Here is a 23252-nt window from a genome sequence, read left to right on the forward strand (position 1 = left end):
CTATAAAGTTTCCTTTTACATTTATCCAGAAATGCCCTTCAATGAGAAACCGAGCCCCTCCCTCCTCTAACTGCCCAAATGAGATGCTGGCCCCCACCCACCACACTGAGGTACTCCTCCTGGAGGCACTTTGTGTCCCCTCCCTTGAATTCTCCTTTATATATTTCCGCCATCGTGTACCTCATCTCATTCCATCCTTCATTCCCCCCAAACACTCATCTCCCTCCGTTACAATTTCCCATTTCCCCCTGTTTCCAAGAGACCTCCCACAAAACTCCCACGTTTGTATCTGGGAGGGGAAGCTACGTCATCTCCATTTCCACTCCTCAGCTTTTCCTTGGCACCAAAACCCCAACGTGCCTGCACGGTCCTCTCCTGCCACGTTGTCCTACAGCCCAGCAACGACGAAGTGGGAGCTTCTCAAACACGGTGGGATGGTGCCTACACATGCCCTTCCTCTGCATGCTTCTGGCAGTGCCAAAGCCTCTTGCTATCTGCGCCTCCTTCCTACCTGAGTTCACTTCCCAGAGTTGGAAGAAGGGATGTCCAGCTCTTCCTGAAGACACCAGTCGTGTGGAATGACTGAAGGCTGGAGCCATATGAAACCAATCCAGCTCTCGTGGTTCTTTCGACACACAGTAAGTGAGCACAGATTGGCTGCAAATTCAACCCAGACTTACAAACCTCAGCAAACGTTCTTGTGAACTGGATCCAACCTTCAGGTTTGTTTCATCCAGTTTCAGGTTGCATCGTGAAAGTTTCACTGTGCCCTACATGCTGCCCCAATAAATGATGTCTCAAACAGAACGAGGACATCAGCAAAAATGAAGAACTCTTCAGATAGCAATGTTTTAGTTTTATACCATATGTGAGAACATGCACTGACAAGCAGCATGCATACAATTACTGCTGTTACAAATCAGAAATTGTTCACAGTTAATGGACTTCTACTTTATTGCAATTTTTGCCAAGAAACTACTTTCAAGAAGTACCTCTGCGCCATATACCACCCCCCCTCCCCCCCATCATCATCATTTACAAAGCAACTGGGAGCCTTTTCATCACAACATGAGCACAAAAAAAGCCAGCGTGCTTTTCAGACATTCTGGATGTGAAACAACCAAGCCCAGTTTACTGAAGCTATATTGTCTGCCTCCATACATCATCACTGAGGTAACAACAGGGAAGGAAAAATAATGCTGAGGAAACGACGTCTTTTATGGATCGCATGAATACAATGCCAAAATGCACTTAACTGCCTAGCTCATTGAACATATCAGATCTTTTCCTATAAAGCTGTTACTACTGGCCACGTTTCCTTACTTCTCTTCAAGTATACTTTAACAATGATTGAAGTAAGTAGTTGCTAGACTTACTATACTTTTGGGAAAGGATATAGGTTTTTCTTTTTTTCTTTTTACATTGCACATCACACAGGCAAAGTACTGTAAATTTTGTAGTCAGAGATCAAAACTAAACCTGTGCTATAATCAGTTTGGGGAATGGTTTAATCCGTGCATGAAAATATTATTAAAGAATATTATTAAAGAAAAAATAAGCCCAATAAAACTAGAGGTTCAAGTCATATAGGAACTACGTAAGCCACAAGATAGCCCACTCCGACCTCCCACAAGCAGCACTCTGCTGAGATCACTAGGGGAAGTCCTCATTTCTGCAGATGTCATTTGTAAAAGAAGGCACTGGAGAGACTGCAACAGGAAACTTCCATAGCAGATTTGGAGGCTGACACACCTGAAGTCAGTGCAGCACGCCAGCTGCCCTTACAGGCCCTTACTGGACTGGCCCCTAAATCTGAAGGGAAATCACTGACTGAAGGGAATGTACACGCTGCTTTCCAGCGGGGCAGCTATACTGCCTGCAATTCCAGGTTTAGCTGTGCTGAATTACACTGCTCTTACTAAACCAGATGGACAAAATGAAAAGGAGTTCCAAACACACAGCGACATCTCACAGGTCCTTAAAACGTACCATGCAAATGATCAGTTACGTGCACAGGACCTTAGGTACCAGTAAAAATAAATGAGGTTGCACTAAATGTAGAATTTAAAAAAATGAATTGTTACCTTTTGACTGTATGTTTCTTTCTAAGATATTAATTTCATACAACGCTGCAGATTTCTACAAATCCTTTCTACATTAAACAGAGAACAAGAACAACAAAAAGGGCAATATGTGAGTATATAATGACTAAAAACTATGAAAGAGGTATAAGAATAAAACTTATAAAAATTAAAGGAATAGGTTTTGGAAAACAAAACAAATGGGAAGAGGAATCCTAACTACTCTCCTTCATGCACTTGAAGTCCCCCACAAAGTTTTCACAGTGTTTTCCACTGATGATCAGAATTACATTTAGCAAAAGGTAACTTCTCATTACTGAAAATGGTTAACTCTTGGTTTGTTTTCTTTTTATTGAATGACTGCTACGTAGCACAGAGTGCAAATTCAGGGAATTTCTAGGATATCAACATAGCTGAAGATATTCAAAACAGGCTCTTGTATTCAAGCTCTGTGGTTATAAAGCTAGCTGTTATAAAGTTGGAATCAACCCTGCTAATCATGTATACATAGGACAGGAACCTCTTCCATCACCTCTTGCAAACAGCACTGCCCAGCTGACCTGGTGTAAACTGCTTAACAACTTCTGGTAAATATTGACCTTCTAGAAATGGGATGTGAGCAAGTGAGATAAGAAATAATACAAAAGGAGGTCACAGATAAATGCATAGAATCAACATTTTGAAGAGAGGGAGGTTTTTTGGTTGGTTGGTTTTTAATCCTTTTTTTTTTTTTTTTTTTTTTTTTTTTTTTTTTTTTTTAAGTAGTGCTTCGTGTTGGAAGTCAGTGCAGGGAAGGAAAACGCTTGTTAACTCAACTCTGTTTTTGTTGAAATTACTTTGTATTGTGTGTAGCAGGGGAACTTAATCACAAATTGTCAAAGAATGCACCACCACAGGGGTAACTAGATGTCAAGAGGAATGCTCCCCATGTCAAAAATACAAGGCATAAAACCAAAAAAATCCCAGCCCAAGGTTTTTTTTTTTTTATGCATGTTAATGATTTAAGACGCATGGTTAATCCCCAACATTGACACTGGCAAAGAAGAAATGTGACTTATACGCAACTGTGGAACAACTTTCCTCTTCTGCACCTCCATCCAGAACTCCCTTTCATCAGGGAAACTTGAAGAGGCTGGGGGCAGGAGGAAGAACAGAAGCCAGCAGAAGCAGAAGCCAAAGTGTTAGAAGTTCTTGAGGTTCACCATTAAAAGCAAAACAGGCTGCAGGCCTCGTTAGAACAGTTTCATTAGAAATAGAGATTAACACATCTGACACATTAAGAAAGTCCAGGAAGGGACTGTGTGGAGAAGAAGCTAGAAGAACAACTAAAACATACCAAAAAGACTATCTACATCTGTAAATGGAATTTCAGTTGTAATAATTTCTGTCTCTGCCTCTATCCTCATCATACACCACTTTTCGGAAAACAATGTGCCTGATTTTAGAAAAGCAAACAAAGCCCCAGCAATAATAAAGAAGGAAAACCTTTCTCAATTCACCAGGAAATTAGAACAAGAAATCTGGTGTCCTCAAATGAATTGCTCCAGGGAAACCAAGATTTGGAAAGTATTAAGTCAGCCTGATTAATTGGTCTACAGTCAAACCAAATTAATTGAATAAAGCCTCCTTTCAATAGTGTTTGCTCAGTGAACCAAGCAAATGATTTGTTAAACTACTTCAGGCCACCTTAATTCAACATAGGTCACTTAGACAACACGTAATGCCAATGTACAAAATAACTATTGTTAAAACACAATGAATTATGTTTTAGAGCTAGATTTTCTTAAGTCAAAAGTATGTAAGTGTCCACCCGTATTCACAAATAATTCCAACAGCTGTGTATCACAAGAAGCTCATGTATGTGCACCCGAGTGTGCATGTTTACCTCCAGTTAAGTGCCAGTTGTGGTACTCACACATCGCTCCATAAAGATTTCCATTCTGCGGTGCTATTTCTACTTTGTTGTGCAAATCCTTCACTTCTACCACCTTGTACAGCGTCCTCCCTTTCTGAGGTGGGGACCAGAAACTTCAGAAAAATTCAAGGTCAAGATCTGAACAATGCATCCCCAGTTTTTGCATTTATGAAAAAGAAATGAAGTCCTATGGTTTTGTATATTTTTCTACTCTGCTGAAAAAGTATTTTCTGATTAAGTGATGCCATGCTATCTTAGCAAAAACAACTAGATCAAAAAGGATTTTCCACAGATGACATGCCAAGGCTTCCTCCTCTTAGCATTAACAACACTTTGCCTGTTTATGAGAGCAGCTCCAAAGGAAACTCAAAAGCCAAACAAAATTCAGTTACACAGGAACCTTTCTTATTCTGTTGTTCTGACCCTATTAAAAGTTCTTTCACTATAAAACACGTGCTCACAATCCAAGTGGTCAAGCATCACTGATTCCTTGCCACATGTTGCTGATGTTGTGTATCTCATGGGGTAACGAGATACTGCATACTTCATTGCTAGTTTACTCTCACATTTCATGGATGGATATCAGGTGCTTTCAGCTGACTTCAGTTTCAACCTTTGGATTTTGTCTGGCATTTCCGTGACCTGAGCCAGAGTTTAGATTCCAGCCCACAGCACAGGTTGCTTGCAGTTTGGTATTAAAGGTGTGTGGTGACTGTTACAAACCGTGTTGCTCTTCTCACAGATCGGAGAAATGCTTCTGGGAGATAGTTCTCAGAGGAGGCCTGCAAAGTCCCTTGCTGGCTGCCGAACGCACTCCTCTCCTGTTATTAGGGAATAAGGGAAGAAGCCAGCTCCATCAAGCTCTCCACCTGGCCTTCATTTCTTTGGACACTGGAGTATTGCAGAGGAAGTGGTGGGATAATGAATGCATCCTTGCAGGGATACACAAACTTTCTTTCTGGCTCACAATCAAATTGAGAGGTCAACTCAACCGCAAAAATATTTAATGAAAATTAAGGCTGAAGCTAACACTTTGGAGTAGATTTTATGGAGCGCAAGATGACATCAATATTCTTTCTTCACGAGCCAAGTTCTCCAGGACTGAGTATGGTCTCTCATGGGCACTTAATCCCTACAACTGGCTGCTCTAAAGGATGTCCTGGGCAGGCTCCGTGTAAAACCTCCAAACTGCAGCCGTAATTCTGCATGTCTGCAAGAAGGTACACAGACACTGTGCTACGACTCACCTGGCAGGCCCCCTCCCTCCCTACACACTAAGTTATCATCCATGTAAGTAAACTTCAGATTATTAAATAAATTAAAATTTCAAATATCAGACCACAGTCAACATCTACTACAACTGGCTGGTCTGGACCACCTTGGGATTTAAGAGGGATGCTAAAATTTCCCAATCTGTAAGTCATTACATTTAGCTAAAATGGTTGTGACAAGCGTTGAGCAAAAACACTGGCCAGGGAGGAACTTTCCTAGAAAGTCTGTAATTTCCTGTGTGCAATGTTTTGCTGTTGATGGCGATTTAAAACAAAATACAAAACACAACAACTAACAGACAGGAGATAACTAGCTGTCTGCTGCAGCCATTTCTGTGCATGAAAGGTGGGAAGAACAGCTGCTGTTCTCAGCTATTTTACCTCTGATTATACCTGAAAGAAAACTAAGGCACCAATGATTCAATGTAAAATCTTTGATCATTTTTCACTCTGAAACAAAAGCGTAAGTTTCCACAGCTTGTTACTACTGCAGAGGATATGAACATGGCACATTAGTGTGGTTTTCAAATAGCTCTTCAAACACGTTAAATAGCTATAATATAAATAATGTGCATACTTTATTACCAGAATCTAATGAGAATAAGGGCCTCACTGTGCTAGCATACACAAATGATACTGAGAGAGTTGTTATCCCACAAATGAATGACAATGAAATATCTGAATATGTGTTTTTCATAAGGCAAACACGCAGTCCTTCTGAAAGCACTACTACCGCTTAAGTTTAAACGTGCTTATTTTAAAAAAACAGAGAAAATATATTTTTTTTCTTTCTTAAGAAGTGAAAGAAATTGAAGAATTACTTCCCCTCTTCTCCACAATGAAATGACCTGTGCAGGAGTAAATGGAAAATGTATGTAGAAAACTGGGAATTGAAACAGGATCTGCCAAGACAAAGTCCAGTTCCAGAAAGAAAAGACTTTTCTTTTTTTTGGTATATCACATTGACCAAAGATGACAAAAATCCTGATAAAGATAAGAACCCTGAAAGCCTTGACGATTTATACTGATGGCTCTAGCATTTGCTAACCAAACTACACACACACAGAGGTGTGCATAGACACACTCCCAAGGAACGATGAGGACTTGGCAACACTTCTTTCACCTGAGATTTCTGTGTGCATCAGAAATCGTGAGATGGAATTTTTTTTCTGTCTCTGCGTTTTCCATATGAACGCTGCCAGAAGAAAGCTAATCACCTCTCAATTAAAAACAAAAAACAACCCCACCACTAAAACATATTCTTTTGGTGTCCTATACGTTTTAATTCATCTTGTAATTTTTATTTCAGGGCATGGCATTAGGGCTTTCCTTAAAATGCCAATCTGCTTTTTGATCTTTACTGCTGACATGAAATAAAAGAGCTGTACATTAAATAAATCTTCAGTTTCGCTTAGCTTGAAACTGATAAAAAGAGAAAAGAGAAAACAAAGCCAACTGCATAAATCCTTCCAAACCAAAAGGCATTCCCCTTACCCTAACTAAAATTCATTTCTGCACAGCTTGTTTGAATTATCGTCTGAAGTTTGTCTTGTTCCATCTCCAGAACAAGTCAAATAGCAGAGCATAAAGATATGGCTACATGAATAAAAACACATGATCTACTTGGTCACTGCAAACATAAAAATAAGCTCAGGCAGAAAAATATTATCTGGCAAATGACATGTTACTTTGATCCCTTCGTTTCTGTAGTCTGTCACATGCATTCAATCCAGCAGCTACTGGAAGCATTGGCACGCATCTCCAAGGAGATGCGAATCAATAGTCTGAGGGAATCACTACACTTTTACAACACCGTGATATTTAATTCAAATAGGACAGCATCATGTTACAGAAAAGTTAAATTTCAAGACAAAGGGCAAGAAGTGTGGTAATAAGCACTACAAAATGTATCAAGTCCAAACAGGTGGCAGAGAAAGAGTTTATCGGATTCACAAGCTCTGATTTTCTTGTGTGGAAAAACTGATCTCCAGCAGGATTCGTAAAATGGAAAAATCTTTCTGGACCCTACCCCTTTTCTTCTGAATCACAGTGTGAGAATTAAGATGGTTTATGTGAGAGGTTGGAAGAATCTGAAGAAGAGGCCAGGTTGTTTTCTTTTAGTTACCTTTCTTTTTCATTTTGCTTTTACATTCAAAAAGTCAAATTAACTATTCTGAGATTAAAAATCAGTTTTTAAGGGTTCTCATATTTCCTTGTAGCATGCCTGAATGAATCTACAAGGTACCACCAATAATATACCTTCAAAGTTGAGATCTCTGGCCTGAATTTGAAAGAATCGATTTGAATTCTGACCTCCTGCTTATCAGGTGAATGCTGAAGTGAGTATTTATTTTAGAAGGAGATTCTCACTACTTCAGAATGGTTCAATTTTGCATACATTTGCTGGAAAAAAAAAAAAAAAAAAAACACAAAACAAAACATTAAGAGAGTAAGCAAAGAGAAAAAAATATACGACCAGCCTCATGATTTTAGTAGTTTCCAAGCTGTGCTCCAACAGAAGGTACACAGAAATCAAGAGGAAAAGAGAAGAAACATCAAGAGAAGAAGTGATATCCTATCTGAAGACAATAGTCTTAAGATTAAAACAATCTTAGCAATCAAAGAGGAGGAAACTGAATCTTGGTTTTCCACACAGTATACAAAAACTTATCCTCTTAGATAAGAGGAACCAGGAAGAAAGCACACTGCCACTCAGAAAGCATCCTACTGAGCTTTTTGGTGGCATGTACAGTTAGCAGGTAGGACCTCTGAGAGGTTAAAGTCTTTCATTAGCTTCTTATTTTACTGCTACTGGCAGCTTACCTCAGGAAAATCTGTTAGAGCAAAACTACAGGAAGAAGTTCAATGTGCTGCTGAAGCTGAGGATGCTGCTGGGTAGCTTTAACAAATTGCTCTACTTACTGAAGAGCATGGTTACTGTTATAACTAAATGCATGCACAGAACTAACTGGCAGAGGAAACCCAATAAACACACAGCACAGGCTGTCCCCAGGGACAGAGGATGGAGATGAATGGAAGTGATCAATGGCAAGAATTTACATCCTGTACAGAAAGGAATAAGAAAGACTTTAAAATTTCTATCAAGCACTGAACACAAGACCTTAAAAAAAAAGTAAAGGTCAGTGACAAAGAAATAAAAGACCAGTATTGTGCAGCTTGGATACTCTGCTACGAAACCACAGGAATATAGTCAGAGAGCCATGTCTCCAAATCCAAAACATTCCTGTTATTGAATTAGCAAAATGCTGTATACTAAATATACTGCTACCTGAAGACTTACCACTTCTTAAAATAACTCTCAAGAGAACATTAAATCCTGTAATTAATAGCAGTAGAACCAAAATTAGTGTGCTAGACATGACATGGGGATGGTTTGCAGTGGTTAGAACTTTATACGCAATTAATTCCTTTCACAAAAGCACATGTTCACAGAAATGATGGATTTTACTCCTAGCAGTATGAAAGGAAGCTGAGTGGGGAAATATGTTCTGGAGAAGTCAACGACTATTGAGAGAAAAGGGAAAGGAGGGGAAAAGCCTGGATCCTACAGGAATTTCAAATGCCAACAGTGAGGCAAAATCTTGCTAGTTAAAAATAAATTCTGGGTAAAAATAAATTCTGGATAAATTCAAAAAATGTCAGGACCAGCTCAGAGATGTACTCGGGTCTACCGACCCAAGAGCAACATTCAGTTTTGATCACAGGCTTCATCTGCACTCCTCCCATTTGTGCATAAGAATAAACTTTATAGACATTCAACAGCCTGCTCACAGGCAACACTGAGAACATTCACCCTACTACTCTGTAACTGCCAGTAGGGTCAATGCTCAAAGACTATTTTATTATAACCTTCCTTGAATGACCTCAGTTGTCAATAGAAAACTATGCTTAAAAAAAAAAATCCTAGGATTAATGTAATTAACTTAATGCTATAAGCATTGTATCTAAGTAATAGCATTTACAATAATTAGCATTGCTTCTGATCACTTTATTTCACTGCAATGAGAAATATAAAGGTGTCTTGAACTGTACACAAAGGAAGTACCTCTAAGTAGTACTGGAGGATGTAGTCCAAAGGGTTGTAGGCAACTACTACAGATCACAGCCAGGATCCCACTCATGTAGTTGCACCTCTGAACAACTTGCAGGCAAACTACTCCTGTATTTACAGGATGAAAGCAGATTTATTGCATCTGCTTTGGTAGTAGTGACTTCAATGTTGACTTTGAAGAAAGAAAAAAAGTAAATAGGAAAATCATCAATACTGGGGACCACATTAGGACTATGTTAAATTTTGTTTGAGGAAAGGACTTGCTGCAATTCAGACAGTGACCATTACAAGCATTTGATGGAGAGACGGTAAACCATTATGACCTATAATTTATGCTTTGTCCCTCAGCTTGAAAAGGAACGTTATCAGTCTACATGAGGATCGCACACTATGGAAACGGCATCTGTGTGTAGTTACTGAAGGCTGTGGTGGCAGTAAATCTCCAGCAGAGAAAGAGGCTGAGCCTTACAGACATCTGCAATCCGAAGGTTGTTTCAGAATGTAAGTGCACACACAGTATTGCCATATTAATGTGCCTGAGAAAATAACCTGGGAGTAAAGGGGAAATGGATGCAGGAGTATGTTTCAGGTTGTCTCCTTTACCTTTTCATCTCTGTCTGCTCTACTGATACTTTACCCTCCCAGCTATCCAACCAGACAACCCCAATTTATGTTTTGCTTTAGCTTACAATGACCACCATACCGTAAGGCTACGAGCAGAGCATAGCACACACCCACTTAATCATTCTCCTGCATTTTTCCACCTCTACATATACTAAGTATACATCTTATACAATTTTGACAGGCCCTGAGAATCACAAGTCCCCGTTTTCCCAGGCTCCATGAGAACGTATGGCCCACACAGAACATACTGAATATACAGACCTGGAGAGGGAGATTGGTTTAAGGCCTGGAACTCACAGCAGGAACCGAGCTAAGTTCAGTTCCACTTGGAAGCTATAAAAGCACGGGTTTAAAAAAAGTGCAGCAGTATCTGGTGTTTGATATCTAACAGTATGCAACATGTTTATGACATGTATTAGGCTACAAAATCTGAGTTCATAGCCTGGGACAACAAAGCAGAACCCAGCTCTGGCATATGTAGCGGGAAATAGAAAGGCATGTCTCGGAGTGTAATGGATATCGCTGCTCCCTCAAGAGCTTGAGCTGCGCAGAGCAGGTGGTTCAATGAAAGACATCAGCACTTTTAGAAAAAATTAAAAGACAGTTACAAGACAGCTAAATAGCAGCTGGTTTAAGTAAGAGTCAATTAAGTTTGGGTTTTTGCTATAAGAACACAAATTCTGCACAATTATTTCCCAAAATTAAAAGGGGAAGAAAGTTTGTGGGCAAAACGTAGTAAGCAAAACAGTCTCACTCAGTTAAATAGGGTAACAAAATTGTGAAATTTGAACAGGGTATCACTTTCACACTACTTTTAAAAGCAGTTTCCAATTCTGAATCAGACAATCAAGTCCCATGGTACTTCCTGTGATCTTACAACAGCTTTTCCCTAATTTTTTATTTTTATTTTTTATAAAACTTTCCGCTCTCTCACGTTAAGTAAAATAACCACAGAGGCAACAAGGGAAAACGCCCAAGTATATAATGGAAAAAGGGAAACACACCAACATACATGACAACATACCAAGCCTACATATTGCAAAAAAAGTTTTATACATTAAATGAGATCAACAGAAGTAAGTGTAAAAGAGGGTCACAGTTAATTTCAAAGTATGCATTAAAAGGTAGGACTGTCTCCAGGAAGAACAGCAGTCACTTGCCAAATAGGAAATCATGTCAATACCAGCTATTCGTAATCGTAACAGTATCATACAGTGGAGAAAATGTAGTCACTTTACCAAGTGAACATCACTTCTTCCTTTCATACATCAGTCTTTCTTTTTCCCCTTACTGCCACCTTTTTTCTATAGCAAATATTAAACAAAAGCCAAACGGTGGATTCGTTTTTACAAAAGTGTGCTTTCTTTCCCCTCACTTTTAACATGAAGTAGAATTAAAATGAAAAAAATTACTTTATGTATGACCAATGAGAGTTCAAACAAACTCAGTTTATCCTGAATTAAATTCCGGGTTAACCTTTCAGGCTTGTGAGTTTGTATCTCATGCACTAGGATAGCAAAGATACAAAAGGAAGCTCAGATACCATAGATAAAAGCCAATAACCCCGTACACAATATTTTCCAAAAATGCATTTCCAAGAGACAACTGACTCCAATTTTTAACCACAGTACATCTGATTGAAAAACAAAACAAAACAAACACGATACATAAAAGAAGGCAAAGTAAACCCAGAATAACAGCATGTTGACTTACAGAAAACAGGAAAAAAAACGGTTTTAAATGAGGAATAGCCCTTCATGTATAATGCTTGCTTAGGAGTAAAAGATAACTTGGAAGACATGCTGAGAAAGGGGCACTGCAACTCCACAAAAACTCACCATCTCTTCCTTCCATGCAGCACGCTGCATGGGTCAATTCTCCCAGAGGAAAAGCAATCTGAGGTACCTCTGTTGAATTCTGTGATAGGCTTAAGTGAGAAGTAAACTAAGGAGCTACTCTCAGGTTGCTCTTTACCATAGTTCAGCCCAAGACACAAGCAGCCCTTCCATTCCTGCATTCTGGAGGTTTCAGTTCTGCTACCAGTCAATAAATGAAAAGTCAAGTCTATTTTCTGTTATTTAGATTAGTGTTTTAAAAGCTGTTTAAGTTTCTTAAATTTTTCAGGTCTTAGGTTATATAGGTCTGGTAAGCAAGTTTTTGTGTTTGTTTTGTTTTTTTTTTTTTTTTTTTTTTTTATACACTGTAGCTGAAAAACTTTCAAAGTCCTATAAAAAAAACTCATATATCGTACTATTATCAGTTGAATTTAAATATTTATTGTAAAAAAAAAAATCTTTTTCCACTCATTTGCATGGAGTACAAGAAAGTGAAAAAAATAAGCAATGAGAAATTATCTTGCTTTGCACAAGATTTAGCTTCAGCATAAAACATTAAAACCTCATCCCCTAAGTATTTGAACAGTGCAACTGAAGGGCTGCTCATGTCCTATATTGAAGTGGTTTAAAATTTAGTTGAATTTTAATTCAGCTGTCCTTGTAAAACATGTGTTATCACAGTGTCTTATAACATAAAACAAATTAATCATAATGAACACAGAAGTGTATCATTTTGGCATGTGCATATACACACACACTGTGCAAACCATGATCAATTCTACTTGAAAAATAACCACGCTTACCTGTTAATATAACTTAGAGCAACATAGGTTGGCTGCTGAAGTTCTTGTTTCTCTAATACACGTGGGTCTGTATCTGGAATTAAAAAAATAGATATACTGAATTCAATCTTCTGTATTTACCATGAAACATACAAGACTGCATAGTGCAAAGTAACGTAAGTGAAGACAAGAGATCTAACAGCTCAACCCAGTTCATCCATATACAGTATGCTTAGCACAGCACAATCATTTGTTCATTCATAAACACAGTATTGCATTACTTTACACAAGAATTTAAAACATCAACAGTGATGTAATTTCCAACTGTCACACAAGCTTTCACAATCTCCCTCATAAATATTAGTTTTCACTGCTTTCCATGATTTACAGTGTTAAAAGGGTTTAGCTTTCTTGTTTTTTTAATGTAGTTATTTCTAAATATTGTTGACACATTTTGAGATGTTTCAAGACCCATTAAATCTCTTCAGCTGGGACTTGACTTTTCTTCTCCATCTCTGAGTTTTGCTTTCTCCCTTCTCTGCAGCTTATTTTTGAAGCTCTCTATCAGAAGTCATATAAAAACACGCTCGAATTAAAATGCCTGCCAAGCAGATCACTGCCCACCAAAAGCCCTGAAACAAGCACAATCCAAATCCCTCGACTACCAACTCTCATTCAAATGAAAGAAGGTTTTCAATCACTATTTTCAACGTCCCTTTTAAGTTTTGCATTTTTTTTCTGACAAAGAAATAGCTTAAACCAGTTTAAAATTCTGAAACCAAAACTATGTATGCCCATAGTCTAAGTAGTTTACTCATACAAAATTTAGACTGTATTGAGACTTCAAATACAACATTCCCCACATTGTAGAATGCATCTTTAGGAGGTGATTATGAACAGACTTCAAAAGTTCCCAATGGAACATGTGCATCATGCCTGTGCACATTACTACATATTCATTAACAACGTATTTTATGCATGACTTTAAAAGCAGTTCTAAGTTCACCTTTTGCTTTTTCAACTATAAAGAACACAAACTGTTTTTACTAAATGGCTGTCCGTAGCGCTGCTGCTATCTTTTATGTCAGAGAAAGCATCTATTTTGTGTTTGGGGAAGGAGAAAAAAATAAGCGAAACCCACCCAAGAACAAACAAACACGGGAAGATCTTACAGTCAGGATGTATTTTGGATTGTTCTCACTTCTTGCTGCAACTTTAAGCAAAGCTGATCGCAGAAAGCTCATTATCTTGACAGCCACATTTGTTTGACCTCATCAGTTGCTTCTGGTGGGATTTGCGGTTTTTGTTTTGTTTTTAAAACCTGATAAAAGTTGTTTTGGAATCTGCCTCAGCTACCCTATCTTTAGCAAGATTTTTAACTGAAATGAATGGGGACTGTGCTTGAAATAGGTACAGTAGTTACCCTACTGCCCAAAGCTGATGTCTTCATTCTGTGTGCAGAGAATTCCCTGTCTCACCCCCTCAGAGCTCAGATCGATGCTAATCTTTCTTCCCACATTTCAGTTCCTACAAAGCTCATACTCCAGGATTTGCTAGCATGCCTTATCAAAATGTCCATAAAGAGATAAACACCTTCAAGGAAGGTCAGAGAGGGGAGATAAAAGCCCAAGTACGAGCTCAGCCACCAACCCCAGCCTACTTTCCTTGCCTTTCTGGTGCCTGGGGAAATCCTGCAGCAATTATCAGCACACCACTCTCTGCATTAAACTAACCCAAGACAGCAAAGCATTGGCTATCCTCCTCTTTATCTTTGTAATTCCCTTCCCCTCTCTGAGGAACTGGGGTTTACAGGACACACAAAGATCTTTTCCTTGTCTTTGTTTCCACAAAACACACAGTCATTTAGCAGGCCAAGCACACAACCGCTGTCACGGTGAACTTTGTTAGATTTACATCTCTGCGGTGCAGGGCCTGCCATGAAACTGTCTCGATACTGCATGTCTGCAGAGCCCTAATCCCTGCCAGGACTGACTGAACACCGCCTCAGCCCACATTTAGGCCTCTGTGGTTAAATGACTACGTCTTCGCTAATCCGGTTCTTAAATGGGATTAACCTCCACCTATAAACAACTGTTTCTGCGACTGAAGTAGGCAAAAATAAGGTTGGTTTACATCAGCGTGTTGTCCTCTCCCACAGATAGGAGCAAGGGAAAGCTCCGATGAAGCTTTCACACTTCATCTGCTTGCCAGCAGCCCACCATAATGCTCGCTAAAGATGGAAAAACAAAGACGAAACCCAAAAAACTCATAATTTTTGTAGGAGCTGGTTAGCAAAGCACATCATCTGCTAGTCAGCACCTGTGCAGAGGAACCCCATCTCTCAGGAGATGCCATCTGACACACACTGCTTGGCTGGCTTGTCCTTTGGCTGCCCTCAGAGCACCCACACCTGCCTGCGGCAATTTCCAGCCACCACCACCAGCTTTTTGGTCACTGCTACAAAATGCCACTGGTTTGCTCCTTCCTGTCTCACCGTGCTCCTCCTCGCCCTCTGCCTTTCTCCTCCCCTGCCCCTTCCTTCACACAGCCCACTTCCCACTACTCCTCCATCCTCCCCTGCCGCCATCTCGGCCCTTGCTGAGGAGGCCATCACAGGCTGCGCGCCTTCCCTCCCCTCAAAACCCCCTGCTGTGTGAACAAAACCTGCAGAGATGTGTATAGCTGCCTGTTCGCCTTGTGCCCCAAGACTTAACACCTACACAATGCACACACGAAATGGTTTCCCCATACCGCCCTCTCACTAGCCTCCCTGCTGTTCACAAAATGGCCCTGTAAAAATGTTTGGTCAATGTTTCCTCAAGCACGCATAGGCTGGTCAAGGCAGCCAAAAGTTGCCTAAATAGTTTCCAAACAGACACCTATAATGGATTAAACACTCACTAATGACAAATCTCTTTCTAAAAAAGTATTTATGCAGTATAACCATGGACTGATCTGAGCTCCCTTTCTTATACTGAAAGAAAAACATCCAGACAGCACGCACAAAAACCACCACAAAATTTGTTTTGAAGGGACTGATCAACAGCTGGGTTTAACTGGTTACTCTGGCTTCTTGAACTGACACGGGATATTGAAGCCTCACTGCTGCATTATTTTTGCTGTATTGCTTTAAATCTAGCAGAACAAATTGCCACCCGCTGTCCATTAGCTGCCTTCATTACTTGTCTCTTCTCATAAGCATTACGTTCCACTGAGTCCATTTCACAACGGGAAGACAGAAAGCACTACGTACTTTCTGTAATGCTCAGGATGTTTCTGGGTTTTGATTTATTTTTTTAAAACTTATGGTCTCTTATTTTACTATGGTGTTTGATGTTGAAAACCCTGTTGTTTTTTCTTCCTCTAACAAAGTGTTATAAAAATAATTTTTTTGTTGTTGTTCTGGGCTTCCCCATCTCGCTATTTAAAGACTGAAGGGTGGGTGCCAACACCCACAAGAGATACAGTTGCTCAAGTAATCAGGGATTAGACACTTTCAATTTCTCACGTCCACAGAGTGCTCCACACTGGGCAACCAGACAAGTAGCATGAATACATAATTAAGGCTAAAACCATAAATTGCACTACACCTCCTTTAAACTGCTCGACTGAAGCCAGGCATTTTCTGCAGAGCATGTGCTAACAAAATGAATCACTGACTGCTGAACCAAGCTACCATTACTAAATCACCTCACTCTATGTAGCAATAGCTTTCAGCTTGAAAACGTTTCAAATGCTTTGCCAGGTTAGGATTTTGCAAGAGAGCAAATAATAGAAAAGTATACCCATCCTGTTCAAGTACAGTCTCCATCAGATGCGTAACTTTGTTCTATGTGAGTATTCATGCACAAAATACATGCCACATCTTAGCTACAAAATGGAGCAGTGAATTTTGCCCTACCTCTGTACAAGAAATTTATCAAAAGCAACTTCGTGTGAGAGAATTCTCATAAAGTTCCTGCAATTAAATAACTGAAAATCACCTTTCACCTATAAGGCACATAGAGGACAAACAAATTTCAGTAGCATTATTTGAAAACTGCAAGCATTCTTCTCGTAGTGACTAGGAAAAATGCAAAGTGGCAAAGCTGGTCTCAGATTAAAGGAGGTAAAATTTAAACTACTCTTCCACGTCTTAAATATGAAGTGTCCAGTGCTTCTTCTACTTCATTGTGCTACCACTGAATGAATGAGCAGAAGCTGAGGTCAATCCTGATAAGAGTCCAGGACATCTAAATCCCTATTCACATACAAATGAAGTGACCAGACTTTGAAGATGTTTTCGTAGCTATAATCCTCCAACAGATTTTACTGACACTGTAGAAACAACATTTCTGGGGTAGAAAAAAAAAGGATGAATTCATATCTTCAAAAGATGTAGGTTTGAAAAAATTGCCATGTCATTACTTCAGCCAGATAGCTGCAACAAAAGCAACAAGATAAAACTCCCCTTGTCAGCCCAAGGGTATTTTTTCTCCCTGTTTCATCTCAAAAAGAGCAACAAAACTCCACAAATGTTAGGAAAATAATGGCCCTACAAAGGATTTTGAAAACACTACAACTCATATTTAAAAGGACCATGGACTTGAAGTATGATCCATCTCCCAAGTCACTTGGAGATGTTTACAGTAATCTCACCTTTTTGTACGAGATCGGTGCATGTAAGTGCTGGAGCAAACAGCAAATGCAGAGGTTCTCCAGACTCACAACTTGCCTGCTAGAGCAGTCCTACACACATCCCACGCGCCCACCACTGGGTTCGCAGAGTGTCTGTCTTATATTTCACTTGGCCTTAAAAACTGGCTGATACAAGTCTGCTCAGCTAATTAATTAAAACCTACACTTCCCTTGAAACTAGCTCCCTTCACTAATGATGCCAAGGCAAACATTTCTGTTGGCTTCCTCCAAAGTTCACAATTGTTCTTACGCGGGCATAGCTTAAAAAGCCAGAAACAGATAAATTCAGTGTTACTGGAAACTGTTCCCAATCCCACACTTCCACTGCAAGGAAGCCACTAGGAATTTCACGGTTTCGATTCCAGATGCAGTGTTATGAATTTGAAGAGCAGGATCACAGACAACTATGATTTCACGGGTGTCAACATGGCTTCCTGGTAGTATCTTTACAGACAAATATACATATTTAACTTGCCAGCCTATGACACATGCATTTAGAGTTTGTTCAGTTAAGGGCTTCACTCAAAATCCAGCAGGGACATTATTTGCTCCATGCAGTACTTCAATTCATCTCTAAAAGGGAAGCAACTTGTGTCTCAGCAGGTAGTGCTCTATCTCAGAAACAGAAGACTGGAGATAAATACCATGAGTCTGCAAGAGTTTTAAACCCACCTGACTGCAAGAACACCTTATATAAACGCAAGTTTAACTTCTTTCCAAGGGTGCCAAATGCCAGATGGACTTAACAAAATGTATAAATCGGATAAGATGCTAAATGCTTCCACACTTCCAGATAAGCTCTCATTAAGCAGATGACTAAGAAAGCTATATTCAGGCAAGTTCTAACACAAAAACACTATAGTTATTTTAACTCACATTTTCAATGAACACTGGAGACTCCATACTACTTTTTTTTTTTTTTTAAGCACATAAGTCTCCCGATTTGGACTACTCAAGACTTGCCAACCTTTCTCAGCTGCCAACAGTTTGTTTCTCCTGTCAAATTGCTCTTAAGTTCGTGAAGCCATGGAAAAGAAAACTGACAGTCACAGGCCACCGAAATACAAATGAAAGTTCAGATCAAAGCAGTGTCCAGTGTAGACACAAGCAATACGGTAGGTGATCTATCACGGCCCTTTTCTAAGGCCTTGCAAGCACAAGACAGTGTAAATCTTAACAGTGGCAGATTTCTTACTGCAGATATAGGCAAGTGGTTATCGAAAAGAAATACCAAACAGAAGACTTATTTAAATGAAGGAAGCCCCAGGAAAGTAAAAAAGAAAAGTCTCTTCTTAGGAAAAGCACCCGATCCCAAGGCCATCACTGCAGCATTTCCCTTTCACTTGTGTTAGTACTGCAGAAGCCGTGAGGCTCAGTCACAGGATGTCACTGCAAGAGGGACCATCCAAAAAAAAAAAGGGGGGGACAAAAGTTCAAAGCAGTCTGCTGAAAATTAAAGCACAAAAAACTCCAAGACAACCATAACAAAGAGCATCAATTCACTGCTGCAGCTTAGCACATCTGAAACTCCATTTTATGGACACAAGAACTCAGAGCTCTGTGGTATGAGAAAATGGTTTCTTACTGGTGTTAAAATAATATATGCTATTTTAGATAACCTATACAGAAACCAGCCACTTCTTTACTCTCACAGCAACAGAATAGTAGAACATTTTTATATAACACTATTATTGAGCAATACCGCTTCATCCTCGCATGCAGCCACTACTGAATTCAGACTGTGAGTTCTCAGAAGCAACAGCCATCCTGTACCTCCCACAGTCCAGCCACACCGGGTTCTGACTGCAGCTTCAAATGTACTAATTTAATGTATAATTATATTCAAAGGATTACTGGTTTAAAATGGTAGCTCAGTAACACGACAGAGATCATTTAACATTAGTTTATATATATACATATTTATACATGTATATATACTTGTGATATAACTGTGGACACGAAAAAGATATTTCAGATACAGAAAACAGAAAAGAAAAAGAATGCATGGAATCCAATTGTGGTTCCCAGTTCTGTAAGATTTTCAAATTTCTGCAATTAAGTTAATTATCACATACTAGTAAGCAACCACAGCACTCCTTGGCTGCTGAAGTCAACCTTTGATTCTGTCACGCTGTCTTCAAAAAGGCAATTAAAGTGAAAAATGAGAGTGTGCATAACTTTCCAGTGCCACAGATTATATATAAATAACATAACACAACTAAGAACAGGACAGAAGTTCCCAATCCAAATACTTCATCAGCTAAGCCATGTCTTTATTTGTTTATTTGAAAATATACTACTTTGCTACTCTTGTGGTTCTTGTTATTTACTACCTACTGCCTTATGAAGAGTTTTTCCTTGCTAGAAATTAAAAGAATTTTCCATCCCTCTATCCCCAAAATAATTTAAATTAATCAAGGTTAGCCAGTATCAAATATGCTAGAATAACTAAGAGGTAGTGGCCAGACCCAATAAATTTGTCTGTTCCTTCCCTTCTCAACGGGACAATCTGGTTGACCAGAACTTGTTGAGGTTGCCTACATAGTTAGTCTCTTGCTTCTCACCAATTTACAGCACTGTAAACCAAGTACAGAATTTGTGAAATTCTTTATTTAAAAGTGAAAACAAAGTAGCGTATGCTTTAAGTGTTCTCAGTGGGAAGCTTGAGAAGCATGTGCATCCTGCGAGGAACACCATGCGTGCTCTCTGCATGCCACCCTGCATCCTCATCACTTTCCCCAGCCTACTCTTTCCAGCACAGAAACACAACCAGCATCGTCTTCAGCAGATAAATTCAAATGGTGGCTTCTCCTGATTCCATTAGAAGGGGCCCCAATTAGAAATACAGCCCAGAACTCAAGCACAACTGAACAACTTGCTGCCACCTACTTCAGCCTGCCTTTGACAGAATGGATGGTGCTTGACCAACCATTTTTTAACCCATCTCTGATGCATGCCCTCCTCCAAAAACGTACCCAAAACTCCAGCAGCAACTGTGAAGCAGGGAGCTGTGTAGGAGAGTACAGCCGTAATTATTTAGAAGAGCATTACCGTGCACTGTGATTACTTCACCCTCATAATATTCTCAGTAGCTCATGTCTCAGATTATAAAGAGCAATGCTGTAAATCAGATACTTGATTTCTATCCGAACGGAAAGTAATTGCTGGTAACTAGCTGCAGAGCCACAGATGTCAAAAAGGCGTCTCGTGATCTTTCAGATGTAGTGAACTGCGAGCACACTTCATGTGCTATGATGCTTTTCCACTTATGTTAATTAGATTTTATTTGAAACATATAATTATCGCAGCAACCAAATGCAATAAGTAATGGTTATTTTTAATAGGTAAAATATTCATTAATCACATCAATTGGAGACTAGCAAATTGCTGGAAAGATCCCTCAGAGAAGGAAAAGAACACGAGTCTGCTGCTACTTTATTTTCCTTTTTAAATCGTGAGATGTATTCCATTTTTAAGTATTTGAAATGTTAACATCTTGCTTGCAACTTCTAAGTGCAAATATAAGTAATGAAGCTTGAAATAGAGAAAAATTAGAATGCCATTTTCACTAAATTTCCCAGCATTTAATTCAAGTCACATAATCTCAGGAGGTGCCACTGAGGAGTGCGAAAATAAAGGGTCCATTCTCACTTAACAGTCAAGTAAGCACACAGGACATAACATGTAGCATTAGCATTCCCTAAATGACCACATTTCAATAACAAAATGAACCTTTTTTCCCCCCTCCACTCTGTGATCAGTGTTTTTTTTTGTTTTTTTTTTTTTTTTTTTTTTTTTTGTCTGAGAGTTTTAAAAATGCACATACCATGGAAAGACACTCACCTTTACTTCACCCAAATCTAAAGTAAAAGAGAAATTAAAAAAAAAAAAAAGTGATTTAGGGATATTATTCTATTCTGAAACCAACAAAGCCAGCTTCATGGCATATAGCATGCCCCACCAAACACACACATCAACATGATGCTCTTGTTAATCGTGCTGTAGGTCCTGGCCACGCTCCCTGCCCTCTGCACCAGCTGTAAGAGCACAGCTATGTTGGCAGAGCCCTCTGATGGGGACACAGCAAGAGTACATCAAAAGGCCTTCTCCTGTTGACATAGTTGTATCACCTCCCCAAACGACACGCGAGGCCAATAAAAACATGCTGCCAGCATAGCTGTGACCGCCCCAGGGGTGAGCGGGTATGGAGCTGCTGGTCAGGGAAAGCATTTTTCATTCCTTGCGCTGACAGCCTGGAGAGAAAGGGAGAAAAAGGCAGGAGGTTGTTCTCCAACACAGAGACATGAATTTTCTAGGTACACAGGCAACCCCCCCCCCATTTCCAAAATTTGTACATTTCTCCACTCTCTAAGATCCTCTGCATCATTTCCCATTACATTTGGAACAAAAAAAGAGAAGGGAGGAACATTTGTCTTGTGGTCAGCATTTTGCCAAAACTGTAAGGAAATACATTTTGGAATTGGCATTGGATTGATTTAGGGTTGAGTGTAGAAGGTTTCTATGAGAACCAGGTTCTGGCTTGGGCAAATCCATTGGGAAGTTTGGCCTTTTTGGGCAAAACCTGGTGACTACTAGTAACAGAACAACCTTTACAGAAAACCAACTAGAATCCCACGTCTTCTCAAATCCAGGGTATAAGGTAAGTACATGCTTAAATCCATATTCTAAGATAAACAGTTTTGCATAAAGCAGGCAGTTATTTCAAAACAGCTAGTTTTCCTATTAAAAAAAAATTGAAAATTTATAGGTTTGTGTTTTGCCTTTTTATTATTATTACTTTAATACTCAAAGTCTTGTTCTAGTCTAGTTTTAATAATGAAAACCTGGCTAAGCATTCCAAAATAAATAAAAGCCAGTATTACTTTAAATAAAAGTTCAAAATATATATCTTGACAGTTTTGATGCTTAGGGGTTTTATTTCCCAAAGTAGTAATGATCTCCAGGAGTTAAAATAATATAATTATATCCCAACTCCATAGCCAACTAAACCACAACTGAACTTCAGTGGCACATATTTCATCCGCAATGTCAGAAGATCTTCATTTCAGACTATCAACATAGCACTAAATTTTCAAGTGTCATTGAAAACAGGCCACTTTTAATTTTGGCTGGAAACACTAAAATCAACCACTACAGGCAAGGCAGCTAGTATTTCACAAATTAAACCTCTTCATCTTTACCAGGAATCAAGAAGGAAAGCCTTTACTGTGTTATTTACTGTCTCTTCACTGCTCTGCAAACAATATTTTTGTTTGTTTGTTTTGTTGGTTGGTTTTGTTTTAGAGAAAGGGTTGTAATTAGAAGGAAACAATACATATTTTTCCTGTGACTCACTGAAGCTGCTGTAAGAAACTTATCTTCTGGGCTACTGCTTTGTACAATGTTATAGGACGCAGCCTGGGTTCCCGATCTTCAGTTCCTGCTGACAGGGAGTGCACAAAACGAAGCAATTTCCTGTAAGGATGAAGGGAATGGCATCACAGCACAGCAATGCCAGCTGTTTCAGGATTGCTTGGCATTGCCCTCCAGAAGGCAGCAACCAAACCTGGTGGAGCTGGAGGCTGATGGTGCACAGATGGGAACCAGCTGTGTAAGAATACCAGGTGCTCAGATAACCTTTGTTTCCTGAAACTGCTCTGCCAAATTCATTTGGACATACTCCATCTTGCACAATTTTATTTCACTGAAAATAATTTCACCACCAATGTGCCTTATCCAAGACTGTGAGCAACTCCACAATTATGCCGAGTGCCACCCATGAAATATCCAGCAACAAGCCTACCGCAGGGAACAAGAAACACCCCCACATCACCGCTCAATACGTTTCTTACAAGGCTTTTCCCCCTTTCTCTCAGAGGGATCCAACATCACTGAATATATTAGGTTCACATTGGTGTGCTGCTGTGAGATGAAAAATCCATTTCTCTGCACAAAAACTGACAATTTTTATTTAGTTTTACTGTATGTCTTCTGT

At 39.4% G+C, this 23252-nt stretch overlaps 1 protein-coding gene across 1 annotated transcript in view; it reads right to left on the reverse strand.

The window, feature by feature from the left end:
* Window positions 1-23252, reverse strand: part of JAZF1 (JAZF zinc finger 1) — a 184890-nt gene that overhangs the window by 72820 nt on the left and 88818 nt on the right. Inside the window, exon 2 of the mRNA XM_082752175.1 lies at window positions 12602-12674. Coding sequence (XP_082608301.1) covers window positions 12602-12674 — 73 coding nt within the window. The remainder of the gene's footprint in view (window positions 1-12601; window positions 12675-23252) is intronic.

This window comes from Aythya marila (genome assembly GCF_965140915.1).
Source record: "Aythya marila genome assembly, chromosome: 2".
NCBI lineage: Eukaryota > Metazoa > Chordata > Aves > Anseriformes > Anatidae > Aythya > Aythya marila.